The following is a 16173-nucleotide window of genomic DNA, read 5'->3' as shown; positions in this document are numbered from 1 at the left end:
TGCACTGGGTCTTAGTTGCAGCATGAGGGATCTTCAACCTTCACTGGGTTATGTGAACTCTAAGTTGCAGCTTGTGGAATATAATTTCTTGACCAGGAATTGAACCTCTGCCTCCTGCATTGGGAGCACAGCATCTCAGCCACTGAACCACAAGAGAAGTCCCCAAATACACTTCTGTTTACTCCCCACAGCATGCCTCATCACCAGGAGGCTCAGCTGGGTAGATGGTGGGCTGCAAGAGGAGGAGAGGAGATGAGGAAGGGGCGGGGGGGTGGGGGGAGAGAAGGAGAAAGAGATGGAAGAGGAAGGAAGGGATGAAGGAGAAGAGAAAGGAAGGCAGGGGGGGTTCCAAAGATGCATGAACTTCAACCCGCTGGAGCTCTGGGAGCCTCCAGGGAACACAGCCCTGCAAGCCCTGGGGCAGGGAATGCACTTCCAGTGGATTCGCAGAGATGAGAACTTGGGGAGGATGCCTGGCTGTGCAGGATCAACCCTGCTCGTCTTGTCTTTACTCCCAGACCACTGAAGCCCTGAGCACACCTGTCCGGGGCCTCCCAACCCCTGGAAGACTGCCTGGAAGACTCCCAAAGCCAGCCCCCTGCCCCCGACCCAGCCCACCTGTAAGTCCTCAGCCCCCTCCTGGCCCCTCACTCTCTATGGGCAATGTCTCCCTCCCAAAGGGTGGGCATCTACCCCTCCCATGTGTGCATCAGGTCCTGGAGGAGAGCAGGGGACAGGCAAGGTCCTGCCTTGCTGGCCTGTTCCCAGGTTCAGACCATAGACTCGCTTCCTGCTTTATCTGTGACCACCTATTACTAACAACTCACTGTTCTGTTTTGCTGCTACCAAGCCATGTGCATGCATGCTAAGTCGCTTCAGTCCTATCTGACTCTTTTGTGACTCCATGGACAGTTGCCCTCCAGGCTTCTCTCTCCATGGGATTCTCCAGGCAAGAATGCTGGAGTGGGTTGCCATGACCTCCTCAGGGGAATCATCCCAACCAGGGATTGAACTTGCGTCTCCTGTGATTCCTATACTGAAGGCAGCTTCTTTACCACTAAGCCACCGGGGAAGCCCCTACTAAGCCATAATACCTATGAGGTCAGTGGCCAGGCCAGGCATTCCTTCTCAGCTGCGTATCAGTCACAAAGTGGTTTTCTGTGGCAACTTGCCCCTCACCTGCTGCAGGACACGGGCGGCAGTGAAACCCTGGGCAGGATTCTGTGTATCTTCACACTCGTCCCTAGTAAGAGACATGTGCGTGAGCGTGCTGAGTCTCCTCAGTCGTGTCTGATTCTTTGCAATCCTATGAACTGTAGCCTACCAGGTTCCTCTGTCCATGGGATTCTCTAGGCAAGAATACTGGAGCGGGTTGCCACGCCCTTCTCCAGATCTTCCTGACCCAGGGATCAAACCTGCGTCTCTTGGGCATTGGCAAGCAGGTTCTCTACCACTAGCGCCACCTGGGAAGCCCTTAAGAAAGGACACTCTCCTCCAAACACCAGGGCTTAGTGTGTGGCTCGTGGGTGCAGTGGAAACCTAGCCAGCCGTTTCTGTGGTCCTCTGCATGCCCCCCCCCCATGCAGAGCCCCAGCACCTATCAAAAGCCCATCACAAGCATTATATTCTGGGGTCCTCACATGCTCCCAGTGACAGAGGCAGGACAGCTGTCATCTCCATCTGGCAAAAGGAGAAACTGAGGCAGGGAATCCAACCTACCCAAAATCTTCTGGGTTCTTAGCTCCTCTCTCTACATCCCAGGCTTCCCAGGTAGCCGGAATGGTAAAGAACCCACCAGCCAATGCAGGAGACATAAGAGATGTGGGTTCAATCCCTGGGTTGGGAAGATCCCCTGGAAGAGGAAATAGCAACCCACTCCAGTATTCCTGCCCAGAGAATCCCATGGACAGAGGAGCCTCGCGGGATAGTCCATGGGGTTGCAAAGAGTCGGACATGACTGAAGCGACTTAGCACACACTACATCCCCAGGCTTGGGAGCCTAAGGCTTGGTGATGACTGAGCAGGTGGGCACTGTGAATGGCTATTTAGGGTGGTGGGGCTGGAGGGGTGTGTCCTCTCCTGGGAAACAGACCACACTAATGGACTCCTGGGATACATGTAGGCCCCACACAACTGCCCCCCCCTCTGTCCTTTTGCAAGCGCCCTCCACTGTGGGCAGGATGCCAAGGAATGAATGACACAGCCAGCCTTCCTGGACCTGTGCGCCACGTGTATTTTTAGCCTCTGCCCTGCCATTTGCAGCAACTGACATTTTCAGGGAACCAGCCGGCTGCACACCGGGAGTCCAGTGGTCTCTCCAAGGTCTCGGGCACTGCTGCTGCCCTGACTCTGGAGCTCACGACCCAGCGTCCCTGTCCATGGCTGAGTCAGCTCCTGCTGGCGAAGAATGCACCCCCAGTCCCCCACCCCTGCCACGCACACACGGCTGGGGCGAGATGTGTGAGCCACAAAACCTGTGACCTGGGGCAAGTCATGTTCTGGACCTGGATAGTGGGTGGGGGGGCATCAGCTGCACGGGGGACCCCAGCCCAGATCGTCACTGAGGTGCTCAGGAGACCTGGGGGGGGGCACTGATAGCACATAGGCACACCCTGGGGAAGACTGTACTGTGCTGAGGGGGAGCCCTGTGTCACGCCTATGGGCAGATGCCCCCAGGCCTGGTGACCTTTCTTACTGGAGCTGGGCTAACCCAGGGGCCATCTCACCAGTGTACCTCCAGGAGCAGAGAAGCACAGCTAAATCTCCACAGTTAAACTTTAGAAAGACTTTTTCATCTTGTCTTCTGCTCCTTCTCTGCTCCCTTTTCTCCAACCCAGTACTGTTCTGTTGCGGGGTGCCTGTGGGGCTAGGGGGTTCACAAGGGCAGGAGTCTGTGGCAGGCTGCAGGAGTCTGTGGTATCTGCAACCTGTGGGCCGGGTGACCCTCCCATGCTGGGGTTCTTCTGTAAACTGGGGAGTCAGAGCCAAAGTGCATGGTGTGGTAAGGGGTTCACTGCGGTGGCTCTTGCGTTTTCACTGGGCACTTACTGCAAGCAACGCCGTTTACATCTTGGTCAAGTACCCACTTAAATACGTGTACCTGAAATAAACGGTTCCCAGAGCCAGAGCACTCTCCCTGAGACGCTCTCCGCCTCATTCTGTCTCGTTTTTATAAAATGCTGGTCACCACTCATTAAGCTTTTACATGACCCAATATTGGCCTCTGATCTGATGTCAAGAGAGACAGACCAAGAAAAATAAAAAAGCAAGTGCAGACGTAACCACCCCTGGAGTACAGGGCTGTGCAGGGAAGAGAAGTCTGGCGAACAGGAGGGGCGACCCGTTTCCCAGTTCACTGCGAGGCCTCCAGCCGGAGCCGGACAAGGCGGCAAGCAGGCCAGGTCAGGCGGGGCTCGGAGGCCCTGGTGGCGCGGCGGGGATTTATTTTAAGGGACGCGGAACGCCACCGCAGGGGAGGGGGAGGGGCGGGATTAAAGGAGATGCGCTCAGCATGTTATATTTAGCGGCCAACGCGCCGGAAGCACTCGTTACCCGCAGTTACTACGGCGCCCCACGCGCGAGGGGCGGCCCCCACCCTAACCTACTGGGCAGTGACCTTGATCCCGTCTTCGTGCCCCAGGGGAAGAGACCCTGCCCCCGGACCCTCCGCCTCCACCCCGCAGGCAATGACTATGGCCCGGCCTCCTACCTTCTACTCTTAAGGAAGAGACCTCCCCGGCCCCCCACCTTCACCCCACGGGCAGTGACCCCGACCTCCGTGGGCAGTGACCTCGGCCCCCCGTCACTCCCCGACGAAGGGAGCCCCCAATCTTTGCCCCTTGGGAACGGGAGAGTTGGGGCGCACGCTGGCCTTCCCGCCCAGGGCCGGAGAAAGATGTCCGGCAAGCTGCTGAAAAAGGGGAAACAGAGAGCCGTTAACACTGTCCACTGGCTCCCTGTCCCTGGGTGGCGAGAAGATTAGCACGCGCTGCAGGCAGAGCTTGGCGCCCCGCCCCTTCGCCACACGTGTGCCCCGCCCCTCCCGCGCACGCGCGCTCCGCCCCGGCCGATTCCCACCCCTCCCCCAGTCCTGCCCGTCGCGTCCCGTGCTACCACCCAGCGCGGGGCCCGCCGGGAGCCAGCCGAGAAGTGGGGCGGAGAGCAGGGGAAAGCCCGCCCGGGCTGGCGGTGCTGGCTGCGCAGGCGCAGATCGCGGACCCGCCTCCAGGCCGGCGGCACGGCCATATTTAAAGGGAGGCTGGAGAGGCGAGCCAATGGGCGACGAGCGTGTGGGGGCGGGGCGTGGCGGCGCAGGCCCCGGATGTGGCTGCTGTGGCCCCTCCTCCCCCGCGCTCCCCTCAGAGCCCCCGGCCGCGCACCGCCGCCGCTCACTCGCTGGTCCCCGCGCAGGCCCTCGCGCGGCGGTAAGGCGGCGCCGAGGCCGAGGAGAGGGCGACGAGGCGACCGCGCGGAGGCGAGCGGGCCAGGCCCGGCCGGGCGGCCGCCGCCATGAGCGGCTCCTCGGGCACCCCGTACCTGGGCAGCAAGATCAGCCTCATCTCCAAGGCGCAGATCCGCTACGAGGGCATCCTCTACACCATCGACACGGACAACTCCACCGTGGCGCTAGCCAAAGGTAGCGCCCCGCGGCCGCCCCAACCGTCCGGCCCCCGCCCCCGCCAACAGCCGGGCCCGCGCCCCCGCCCTACCCCCATCTCGCCAGCGCGCCCCCTCCCCAGTCCCGCCTCACCCCCCGGGGCGCCCCTCCCCCGCCCCCCGGCGCACCCCCGCATCCGGTCCGCGCCCCCCGGGGCGTCCCTGGCCTCCGCCCCTCTCCCGTCGCAGCCCTCCGGGGCTCGACCCGCACAATGGGCTCTCCCGGCCCCGGAGGCGGCGTAATTGTGAGCGGCCGCCCGGCTCTGCCCGGAGTTGGGGTGGGGAGGTGGGGGCGGGTCCAGCTCCCGCGGCGCCGCCCCCCGTTCTCTGTGGTGGCGTGACCCACCTCTGCAGGTGGGGGCTCGGCGTTGCTGGGCTGTCTTCTCCCCACCTGCCCTAGGGCCGAGGGGGCCGCGGACGCCGAGAAAACCCGGTCCCTGGGGGGAGGGGAGGGAAAGGGAGGGGTAGGGGGAGCGCGCAGACCCGAGTCTCCCCGGGCCTCTCCAGGCCGCTGGGGGGGCGGGGGGTGAGAAAACGACTCCTGCAAGCCCTTCTGGAACCTATTAAGCAGCTGGGGCCTTGAGCTTGAACAAATACCACGTCCTAATGGATTCTCCTGCTAGGATAAGAGCATCGGCTGGCGGCTAGGTGCTCCGTTTGAAAGCGCCTTCTACTCTTAATTCAGACGTTCGGTCTGTGGGTTTATTCTTTGGTGACAGATCTCTCCCTGCGGGCGTTGGTAACCCCACTGAAGTCCTGGGAGACTTAGGGAAAGATGGCTGCATTGTCCCTCTGCTGGAGCTCAGAGTCTTTCTGAGTGTGTTGAGGCAGGAGGTGGCCCCAAAGTTCCTTTGTCTTCATCCTCCGGGAAGGTAACTAGTGTCGTTCCTCTGCCTCGTAGAAGTGCTTCGTGCAGCCAGGTCTATAGAAGCCCCATGTGGTTGGTGAGTCTTATTAGGCTAGGGACATTGTACTGGGCTTCAAGGGTCAAGGCGCAGCGCCCACTCTCTTGTGTTAGAGCCCCAGGCTTTAGATCGCAGTCAGTTCCCAGCTCTGAGAATAGTTCCTCTAAAGACTAGTAGTTAGGTTTTTGGATGGACGCGTTGCTCCGGGAGGTGTTGATACAAGTACTATTAGTATTGTGTTAGTATAAGTACTAATTTGTATTAGTACTGACTAGTATTAGTATTATAAGATTATATCGTCATTTGTACTCTTGACTTTTGACAGCATTTGGCCTGAGACCCTGGTTGGAAAACCTGAGGCCCAGAGTAGTCCCTGGTCCTCACTGTGCTCAAATTAGTTAAGAGGCAGTCTCAAGCCCATCTGTGCCTCAGAGATCCCAGGAGGAGACACTTGCTTGGGCTCCTTGAACCCTGCCATTATGGGTTAACCCCCTAGGAAGTTCCGCATGGAAACAGTGACACTGCTGGTGGGGGTCCATGTTCAGGGCACCCCTCTCCCATTGTTTCTCTACCAGCTCCTCCCAGGCTGCTTGTGGACAGAAGGGTGGGGATAGCACTCAACCCACGGCTTTTCTCTGTTGAAAACAAGACTCCCCAGGGCTGATGTGTTGTGAAGTTTCAATCAAAAAGCAGCTTTGGGGCTGTTTAATCTGCTAAGTCAGATGTGAACGGGGGTTCTGTAAATCAGACGACTCATTTTGCGAGAGTGCTGGTTTGTGTTTGAAAATGAGAATATTGAGCTTCATGAATCTTTCCTTGTCCTTTGTGACCTAGAACTTTTTGGAGCTTTGACAGCCGGGGACTTGTCGGTTGATAATGGGGTCTTCTCCATTGATAATTGGGGGTGGGCAGTAGTTGAAACGTGGAAACTGGCTCCTAGGAGGGGACTGATTGAATGCACTTGGTTGAGGACAACAAATTAACCCTTCTTTTTCTCAACCCCTAAGTGAGGTCCTTTGGTACTGAAGACCGTCCCACAGATAGGCCTGCCCCCCCTAGAGAGGAGATTTATGAGTACATCATCTTCCGGGGAAGTGATATCAAAGATATTACTGTGTGTGAACCTCCGAAAGCTCAGCACACGCTCCCCCAGGATCCTGCTATCGTTCAAGTAAGTGCCTTGCTGTGTTTCTGTTGTGGGCATTGTTTCTAAGAGCTGCTGGTTTCCAAGTGGAACTTGGTGTCATCTGGCCATGGCCAGAGTGCTCAACTCAACGAATGACCTTTTCATGAAAAGTAGTTGAATTTTTGTCTAGGCAGTTGGTGTTCTGTGGGAGGTCTTAACCTCCTCCAACACTGTGGGTTGTACTGAAGAGGGAGGTGGGTGTGCTGGGAGGGGTGGGGGCGAGATGCTTCTAGGGGAAATTACTGATATGCACCTGGGGGCCTTGTCCTTAGTGTCTGGTTGGGTAAGCCTGGAGCCCCAGTGGCATGCTATGAGCAGCAGAGATGCTTGGAGGGACTTGGGTCAGCGGAACTTGCTCTCTCTACACTGTCCAGGCATTGCATTCAGAGTTGCGGGACGTTGATGTTACAGGTCTCATACCACATGCCTGCCTGCTGCATTAGGGCATTTGCCTTGGATTACTAGGGAGCCCAGGCTGATACTTTCTTTACTTGTAAACTTCGACAGTCACTGACTCTTCTGGGGTTCACACTGCAGGAGGCTCTGAGGCTGAGCGTGCCTCCTGGGAGGTAGGAGCTTGCACTCTGGGCTGTGGAGCCCATAAAGAAGCCCCAGGCCAGACTTCGGAAAGGTTTGGAATGAGTGTCCCTAGGAAGCTGAGAAGAAGGAAGTACCTGAGCAAGTCCTTGAGAGACAGCGGGGCCCAGGCACCAGTCTGCCTGAAGGTGGGCAGCCAGAGAGGAGACGCGTGGAGACAGTTTCCTAGTGGCACAGCTGGGCCCCTGAATGTTGGCGGAAGGGCCTAGTTGATGCCCCCGGTTCTCTGAGTTTCTGGTCACAGGCAGCGGGGGGCCATCAGAGGGGTTCATAGAGTTAGGAGAAGATTGTGTTAGACTTTCGTACACTGGTGGAGCGGGGATGAAGTGTGGAATTGGTGGTTCTGAGGTCGTCTTGGAGGCTCTAGCGCCTCCACGCCGCCTCAGCCTCTGCGAACACAGGCTGGCAGCCTGGCTGCCTTTGCTGGTCTGCACGGCGCTCTCCAGGCAGGGTGACGGGAGGCCTTGCGCTGCTCTCACCTGTGTGTCTCGTTGCTCAGTCTTCCCTGGGCTCGGGCTCGGCCTCCTCCTTCCAGCCACACGTGCCTTACAGCCCCTTCCGAGGGATGCCGCCCTACAGCCAGCTGGCCGCCAGCTCCCTGCTTAGCCAGCAGTATGCCGCTTCCTTGGGTTTAGGTGAGTAACCTTTGCCACCTGTGAACTGCCTGTGCTGTGACATCCAGGAGATGGGCACAGACCTTGGTGGTGGGGACACTGCATTCTTGTCACATCTAGATTGTAGTGCACACTGCGTAATGTACCTTTCTCAGTGCCCCTTCAGCTAGTGAGAAATTAGTAATTCCTCAAATGAGTGAGAGAGGTAGCAGTATGAGTTTTAAAACAGATGAATCGAATCAGCATTCCTTTAAAATAGCCTGTGTCTGGGTGGAAGTGGTACGTCTGCTTCAAGGAAGAAATAACTGATATGTGTAATTACAGATGAGTTCTAACCACTTACACATTTGTCAGCCTATAAATATAAAAGTTAAATGCAACACCCACCTATTCTATCCTTTTATCATTCTCCTGTCAGCGCTTTGCTCAAAAAATGAAATTTCCCCCATGGCTCAGTAAATTCTCCTCTACACGCATAGACTGAGAGTTACCTGGCCATAGGTTTGCAGTGTATTCAGTTGCAGGCATTGCCCACTTGGCTCATGAGTTGTGCTTTAAGACTCCTGCCATCTTGACCGCTGCTCCCGCAGTGCAGGAGGCCTTCTCACCTGGCTCCCGCCTCCTAGATGAGGCCTGTGTGAACAGAGTGCCCCGTGAGAGAGCCTGCTGGGTGCGAGCGGGGTCTGTCCTTACTCACCTGTGTGCTTTCTTGTTTGCTCTTGTCTCCTTTATCTTCTTTTAGAGAAGTTGGTAAGCCCTCCAGCCTCAGCCGCGGCTTCCAGCCCTAGCTCTTCTCCATCTCCACAACCTGTTTCAGAGCTTGACATGTCCTCAGAGCCACACCAGCTCACTTCCAAGGGTAACAGCAGTTTTGGAGAACTGCATGCCGTGTTGCGAGCTAAGAGCGAGGGGTAAACCAGTAGCCCAGAATGACAGTAGCTGTAGCAGATAACTTGCTGAGCCCATGATCAGTTCAAGTGATCTGTGTGGTTTTGCAGGCAGTCCTGGAGTAATGACTCCCACAGTTTTAAACGACTGATTAGAAAGAACCGGCAGTGTGCTTTGTTTACTCATCCTGAGTCCAGGGCTTGTTTTCACCTCTACCATAATTACCTCTGCTCAGAAGGCCCTTTTCTGGGGTTTCTGGTAGGGAAGACTGCAGGGCGATTGCCTGCTGCTCTGGGATCCGTGTGGCACTTTCCTCACCCCCCAGGGCATGAGTAATCGGGGGCCTCAGATATCTTTGGGAAAAGAAGCACTATTAAAATTGGGAGGCCAGCCTGAGCTGTGGACCAGGTGAATAGTGGGCCTGATCCCTGGCTTGTTAATGCTGGTTTGTGCCACCTGTCTGCCAGGCTCCTGCACTTGTGGGAGTTTCTTGACCTTTCTGGGTCTTCTCCTTTCACCAGCAATCTGACCCAAGAGCGCTCTGTGTGCTGCCCTCACCATTGCAGAGACTCGGTCCAAGATGGTACCTGGGGCTTCCGTTAGAGCCCACGACTACTGTCAGTCTGTTAACCTGCTTCTGTTGCTTTCCTGCATGGATGCCAGAGGATCTGGCATGGCTGCGGTGGTTTTCCCCCACTTAAAAATTGCCCAAAATAGTTGGTTGTTCTCGGGGCTCTTTATGTAGAACTGCTCTAAGGGCAAGATAGTTTGGTCTGTTTTTGTGAAAAGCAAACAAGCCCAAGGTTCTTACCCAGTCTGGTTACAGTGTGAGTAGGACGCAGCTCTGTCTTGTTGCGGGAAGGCCGTGTTCAGCAACACAATTGTCAGAGAAAGTGGTCTAGGTTAATTAATGCCATCACAGAGAACACTTAGAAGTACCAGTGTGGGGACTTCCCTGGTAGTCCAATGGTTAAAAATTCGAGCTTCCCCTGAAGGAGGCACAGGTTCGATCCCTGGTAAGGAAACTAAGATCTTGCATGGTTTGTGGTGTAGCCAAAGTAAAAAAAAGTACCTGTGTGCAGGGTCTGGCTTCTGAGTACTGATCTTTACAAGGAATTTCTCACAGTTGTTTCTGTTGTGTGTGGAACTAAGGTAGACTTTAGTTGTTGTGTGCTGGGCTGCTCCTCCGAACATAGTTACTCCATAGTTAGGATTCATTGTTCTTTGTCTCAGAAGTCTGTGCACCTCCACCTAGTCTTCAGCTGTCCGTTGCAACAGTGCCCACAGGAACGTGGGAGGGGAGATGGCCTGACCTCCCTGTCTGGCCTCTTCTTGTGGCTGAGCCCCTCCTGTGAGCTGGGAATTCTGCCAAGACTGGCTTCCGAGGCTTCTCTCCTGCCCTCAGGCCTAGGGATGCCAGGGGCGGGGAAAGACTCCTGTGGTGCCTGCTCCTGGGGCAGCCTGGGAACCCTGGGCTCTTAAAACGAGCCTTCACAGGAAGAGCGCAGGCTGTCACTTCTCTGTAGTCAGCTTTCATCACTTCATCCTTTTTGATTTTATTGTACCTTAAGCAAAAATGACCATGTTCTAGCATTTTTAACTTCAAAGGCTGACCACTGCATTTTTTGGAAGATGCCAGATTGAGATGGTTCTTGTCCAGCAGGGAGAGTGAAACACATTCTCAGACCGTGAATTCACCAGCATCTCATTACTGTCGAGCCCTCATGGGGTTAGAGCCTGTGTGGTTGGGGGAAGCGTTTTCTAAGGCACTTGAGAGGTGTTCGTGGTGGTAGGGGTTTCCCTCCTCGGGGTGCCCTAACTAGGGGAGCCTGCTGGCTTTGTTGCTGCCTAGGCTCAATGCAGGGGATGGCACGGGTCGGGGCTGTGCTGCGTTTGGTAGAATTTCTCAAGGCGGTTGCCTTCCTCTTCTGCCTCACTCGCCAGCTGGGAGACAAGTATCGGGGTGTGGGGTGTGAGGCTTGCTCCTTTTCTCCATTTTTAAATCCTCTTCTCCTCAACTCAGGAGCCAGCTTTCCATCTGTCTCAGTTGGCAAGAGCCCCATGGTGGAGCAGGCTGTCCAGACTGGATCTCTTGATAACTTGAACTCCAAGAAGCTGTTACCTGGCAAGGGCACCGTGGGCATGCAGCTCAATGGCCGCCCGGCCCCACCCGGCAGCAAGGCCACCCCCGGTACTTAACTGCTCTCTCCCCTGGTCTTTATTCATGTTCTCAGGCACAGCGCTTCCTGGGGGGTCTCTATATTTTTTAACTAGACCCCCCCAGCCCCACACCTCACAAGCCCTATAGGCTTTGCAGGGCAGCCTCTTGCCGCATGTCCCCTGGGGGTGCCGCCCCCATCCCTCGCCGGGCTCTGCTTCTGCAGGTGCTGGCCTTAAACTCTTCCCTTTTGTGCCTTAGATGTAGCTCAGCCGGCAGCTGTGCAAACTCAAGGGCAGGTGAACGACGAGAACAGAAGACCTCAGAGGAGGCGCTCAGGTAACAGGTGTTGCCATTTAGAGTTCTGGGGAGCCGTGCTCTGCTCATGGCTCCTGCCTGCTTCTCGTGGGTGACAGTTTTGGGGGGCTGGGTTCAGCAGTGGCTTCCATGTATTCTGTCCCTCTTGCTCTGCTGTCCCACGCTGAGCAATGTTGGGTTAGTGGTTTAACAGCCAGGGCCACCCTTTCTTCTCACAGGGAACAGACGAACAAGGAACCGCTCCAGAGGGCAAAGCCGTCCAACTAACATCAAAGAAAACACAATCAAGTTTGAAGGTGACTTTGATTTTGAGAGTGCAAATGCCCAGTTCAACCGAGAAGAGCTGGACAAGGAATTTAAGAAGAAACTGAATTTTAAAGGTCTGAAAACTTGCCCTCACCCCAGGAGTGTCCATAGAGTGGGTCAAGGAAAGACAGCTGGGGGTGGGGGGCAGCTGGGAATGGTGGTCAGTGGGAGAGCATGCTGCCATGTAAGGAAGTCCCGGCAAGGAGAGGCATCTGGAGGGGGGGACAAGGGCAGGCTGCAGGGCCTGGGGCAGTGCAGGGGGACCGAGACCAGCCCTGAGGGGCAGAAGAGCTTCCACTCAGTGCAGAACACTCCTGGGTGTTTCCCAAAGCCTCAGGCAGAGCGGCCCAGTGGGGCCTGTCCTGGCGGAAGGGGCTTGCTTTGCTCCCTGGTATCTCGGTGCTCTGTTTCTCTGTGCAGATGACAAAGCTGAGAAGGGGGAAGAGAAGGACCTGGCCGTGGTGACCCAGAGTGACGAGGCCCCTGCTGAGGAGGACCACTTGGGACCCAACTGCTACTACGACAAGTCCAAGTCCTTCTTTGACAACATCTCCTCTGAACTCAAGACCAGGTTGGGGGGCTGAGGGACAAGGCAAGGCCTCGGGGAGCTGCTGTGGAGATGGTGTACCTGTGCTCTTGAGACTGGGGCATGCTCCCATGGAGACCAAACCCAGATCTCAGGTTCAGGGAAGATCTCTTGGGCCCCCATTCAGTTTTACCATCATGCATACAGTAGCCCCAGTGGCTCCAGCAGGAGGTGGGGGCCTGGGAGCCCTGGTGGTCACTGGTGCTGGAGTGATCTGACGCAGGTCCAGGCTCCTCTTGGTTCAGCTGCCCTTTCCCCATCAAGGCGGGGGTGGAGTGCTCCCTGATGGTACTGCTGATGTTCAGTTCTGCACCACCTCACCTGGGCCTGCTTCCTGGTCTGACCTTGCCGGCTTGAGGCCCTTGCCACCTAGGCAGCTGGCAAGGGTGTCCATGGTTTTTTTAAACCTGACAGCTTGAGGCCAGGGACTCGTATGTGCTTTGTTTTTAGTACCCAACAGCTGATGCCCAGGTGCTGCCCAAGAACATGCTAGACAGTAAATGGAGTCTGAAGGATGAGCATGGTGTGGACACTTAGGTCCTTTCGTTCTCAAGTGGAGTAGTGGTGCTGGAAGAGGCTCTTGTCTCCCCTCCCCCTGAGCACATGGGGGTCTTGTGCTGGCCTTAAGACATTGCAGGTGTGAGAGACCCGTCCAGTGGGAAACAGGCCTGGGAACCCTTGCAGTGCAGAGGCTTGGGCTCCAAGGTCCTGACTGGATTTCCCCCCCGCCCCCCATGGCTCCAGTGATGAGTCACCATCTGTCCTTCCTTCCCAGGCTGTGTGAGGAGCTGCCTGCTGCAGTCAGTTTCACGTTCTTTGTGGTTCAGTTCCAGGCGGACGACGTGGGCAGAGGAGAGGAAGCTCAACACGGAGACCTTTGGGGTGTCAGGGAGGTTCCTCCGAGGCCGTAGTTTCCGCGGTGGATTTCGAGGGGGCAGGGGCAACGGTGCAACCCGCCGTAACCCGACTTCCCACAGAGCTGGGACCGGCAGGGTGTAAGGAGGCAGCCAAAGGTGAGTGAGGGGGCTTCGTGATCCTTTAGCATCGTGGCCAGACTGGGCCCTGTGATCTTAATGAATCACTTGGGGGGCTCTCAGGGACGGTGGGACTCAGGCCCCAGGTTGTCAAAATGAGGGTCCAGGCACAGAAGGGTGGGATGTTTCCTTCTCTAGTGTGGTCAATCAGGAGAAATGATTACAAGCTGGGGCTCAGCTTCAGCCTGGCCCTGCAGTGCCCCTGAGTCTGCATCTTTAACTAGGTCAAGGGGGAATCACGTGTGCCCCTTGGGGTCTGGATGGTGCATGAGCTGCAGGTGGGACCTGGAGCTGCCTTCCAACCCCCAGTGTGGACAAAAAATGACCTCAGGTTGTGTTGGCTGACTTGGGGTCGGGGGAAGGTTGAGTAGCCCATTCTTCATTGGAGGCCAAAGTGTGCTGGGCTTGGGCTGGGGAGCTGCCTGGTGAGACACTCACAGGTGTCATGTCTTCTTGAAGGCTCTTGCTGAAGCAGCACGGGTGCCAGGCCGTGTCTACGAGGATGATGGAGAACGCTGCACTTACTGGGGGAGACATGGTCACTTTGTTTACTGAGTTTGGAAAGTTCCGCGCTACTACTTAAATTTTGGGCTGAACTTGGATGTGGTCTGAGTTAGAACCTCTTGTTTGGGGAAGTGTACATGGGAAACCGTTCTGAGGTGTCCTAGCCTATTTTTCCTTTTTAGTTGTGCACAGCCTGATTCTAAGGTTTTGGTGTTCTGCAGAAAGATTCTAGAGTGAAAGCGTGATCCTCATTTTGTGACCTTTCTTGGACAGTTCTGACTTTAAGGTGGAACCAAATTTCATTTGGCAAATGAAGCAGCCAAATGCATCTCTGTAACACAACTGGCCACGGGTGCTGTTGGCCTGGCACCCCCACTGCCACAGGTGGGGCCCGAGAGCCAGGTATGGCCAGCACGGGGGCATGTGGGGGCGGGTGGGCCTAGGGCAGGGAAAGTGCGGTGTCCCACAGATCATGTTGTATAAGCAAAGCAGATGACCCTGACATCCCAAGGGCAATGTCAAGGTAGGGGCTGGTGGGGTCGGGGTGGGGGGCTCCTGGAGGTGAGCTGTCACTTGGAGCATGGCTTCATAAGAATTGGGGTCGGGTGAACACCCAGGACAAGCCCCTCTGTGGCGTGCCTGTCCCTCACCAGTCCCTGACCCAGGCCAGTCAGTGTTGGACTCAGGCCGAACACTGTTCGGTGTCTCATCCACTTGGAAATGAGCCAGTCTTTTTTTTTTTTTTTTTTGCGAGGTCGATTGACCCAAGAGCATATTTCTTCTCAGTTGTAAATAGTTCCATGTTTTTGTTTTACTGGTAGGTGGAGGGGAGGGTGGGAATATAAATTCATTGCATGAGACCTTTAGTAGAAGCATGTTCTCTCTGACAGGGCATTGTGGTGAACATAAGCACCTTGGTAACTAAATCCCTTTAAGTAGGTATAAAGGTTTTAGTTCTGTATTAAGTTACTGTAAAGGCTTAGGTTTATTTTTGTAGGACTTCATGGCTAAGAATTAGAGCATAGCGGTGGGGTTGCCCTGTTGGAGTAATGTAAACTTGTAATTATAAATAAACACGCAAACCTTTAAAACGCTTCTCTCGCTCTAGAAATAGTCCTGTTGACTCTGTTGCCTAAATTACATCAGGGTTAACATGCCCGTCCCATATGCATGCTGTGCGTGTGCTGTTCAGGCCTTGAGCTGGTCAGATCTCTGGGGACACCTGGTGCTGTGAGCAAGACCTGGTCAGTCTGGATGTGGGCCGTCAGCCAGGCCCTTCTGGGGTGAGTGATCCTGATCTCTACTCTTGGAACACTGATTTAAAGAACCAGCTTCAGAAGGCTTGCTACCTTAATGCAGCTTCCACACCCCCAGAACTTCATGTTGATGCTTTATAACATGTTACAGGGTTGGACCTTTGGATCACAGAGAAAAGCAGAGACCTGGCTGCTTCCAGATGGAAGCGCCTCACGTCACTGTTAATGAGCATCCAGGTGGTTTCTCAAAGGCAGTCTCGGGGCAGGGCCAGGCAGCAGGTGGACCCAGCCTTGTGTTCTGGCCAACGTCCTCTTCTGGACAGTCCATCACTCCTAGCAGGTCCTGAGCCTTGGTGATAGTTGCAGAATTTGAACAAATTCTTGGCAACTTTCCATTTGAGCGACTGACAGCTTTGGCCAATGAAAAATAAACACCTTCCACAGTTGACCTGCTGGATACAACCAGCCTAAACACTAATTCTAAACCAGGTAGGTGACTCCACACTCAAGCTCAACAGGTATTCTCTGCTAAAGAGTCTAAATATAGTTAAGTCACAGTTTACCACCTATGACTAACCTTGCTATTAAAAATTTAAACTGACAATCATTGTGACAACTAGACACTTCAGGCTGAGTTTACAATGTATCTAGGCCTCTTGACTTGTTTTGGCTGTGCTGTGTGGCTTATGGGATCTTAGTTTCCCGACCAAAGAGTAAATGAACAGGGCCCTCAGCAGTCCAAGTGCCAAGTCCTGCTCCTGGACCACCAGGAAATTCCCGGTACTCTTTAGAAGTCTGATGGATGGATATAACCCATTGAACCGAGAACTGAAAAGCCATAGACAAGATGGAGCAGAGCCCTGGAGTACTACCAGTGCAGTCACAAGAGACCACCAGCCCAGAGACTCAAGAAAGCCCTCTGGGTTCTCCTGCAGTACTGGAAGCCAAAAGGCAATGCCACCGCTAAAGCTGGTGGCAGAGCCCACAAGAGCTATGCAGGCAAAGGGAGTGTTTGGGGTTTTCCTACCGAGGCAAAGCTGAGGACCACCACTTACCCTGTAAGTGGGCTGGAAGCTAAGAGAAGGATAATCTTTCTGGCTAAAGAGGGAGAGCGGGTAGGGACCAGAAGTCTTGAAGGATCAAAACAGGAGGAATGCTGACCTGA

General features: G+C 55.3%; 1 protein-coding gene across 2 annotated transcripts; it reads left to right on the top strand.

The window, feature by feature from the left end:
- The first annotated feature begins 4322 nt into the window (after window positions 1-4322).
- On the top strand, window positions 4323-14847 carry LSM14B (LSM family member 14B). Of its 2 annotated transcripts, XM_020901124.2 has the most exons (10): window positions 4323-4636; window positions 6569-6732; window positions 7844-7979; window positions 8701-8817; window positions 10870-11037; window positions 11266-11343; window positions 11541-11702; window positions 12049-12199; window positions 13042-13227; window positions 13708-14847. In XM_020901124.2, the coding sequence occupies exons 1-9, from the start codon at window positions 4510-4512 to the stop codon at window positions 13211-13213; spliced, it is 1275 nt and encodes a 424-aa protein (XP_020756783.1). In that variant the 5' UTR covers window positions 4323-4509; the 3' UTR covers window positions 13214-13227; window positions 13708-14847. The 2 variants fall into 2 exon arrangements, with proteins under 2 accessions (XP_020756783.1, XP_020756784.1); XM_020901125.2 differs by lacking the exon at window positions 8701-8817.
- Window positions 14848-16173: the final 1326 nt, after the last annotated feature.

The sequence above is a fragment of the Odocoileus virginianus genome, chromosome 9, assembly GCF_023699985.2.
Source record: "Odocoileus virginianus isolate 20LAN1187 ecotype Illinois chromosome 9, Ovbor_1.2, whole genome shotgun sequence".
Taxonomy (NCBI): Eukaryota; Metazoa; Chordata; class Mammalia; order Artiodactyla; family Cervidae; genus Odocoileus; species Odocoileus virginianus.
This window is presented reverse-complemented; position numbering and strand designations above follow the sequence as displayed.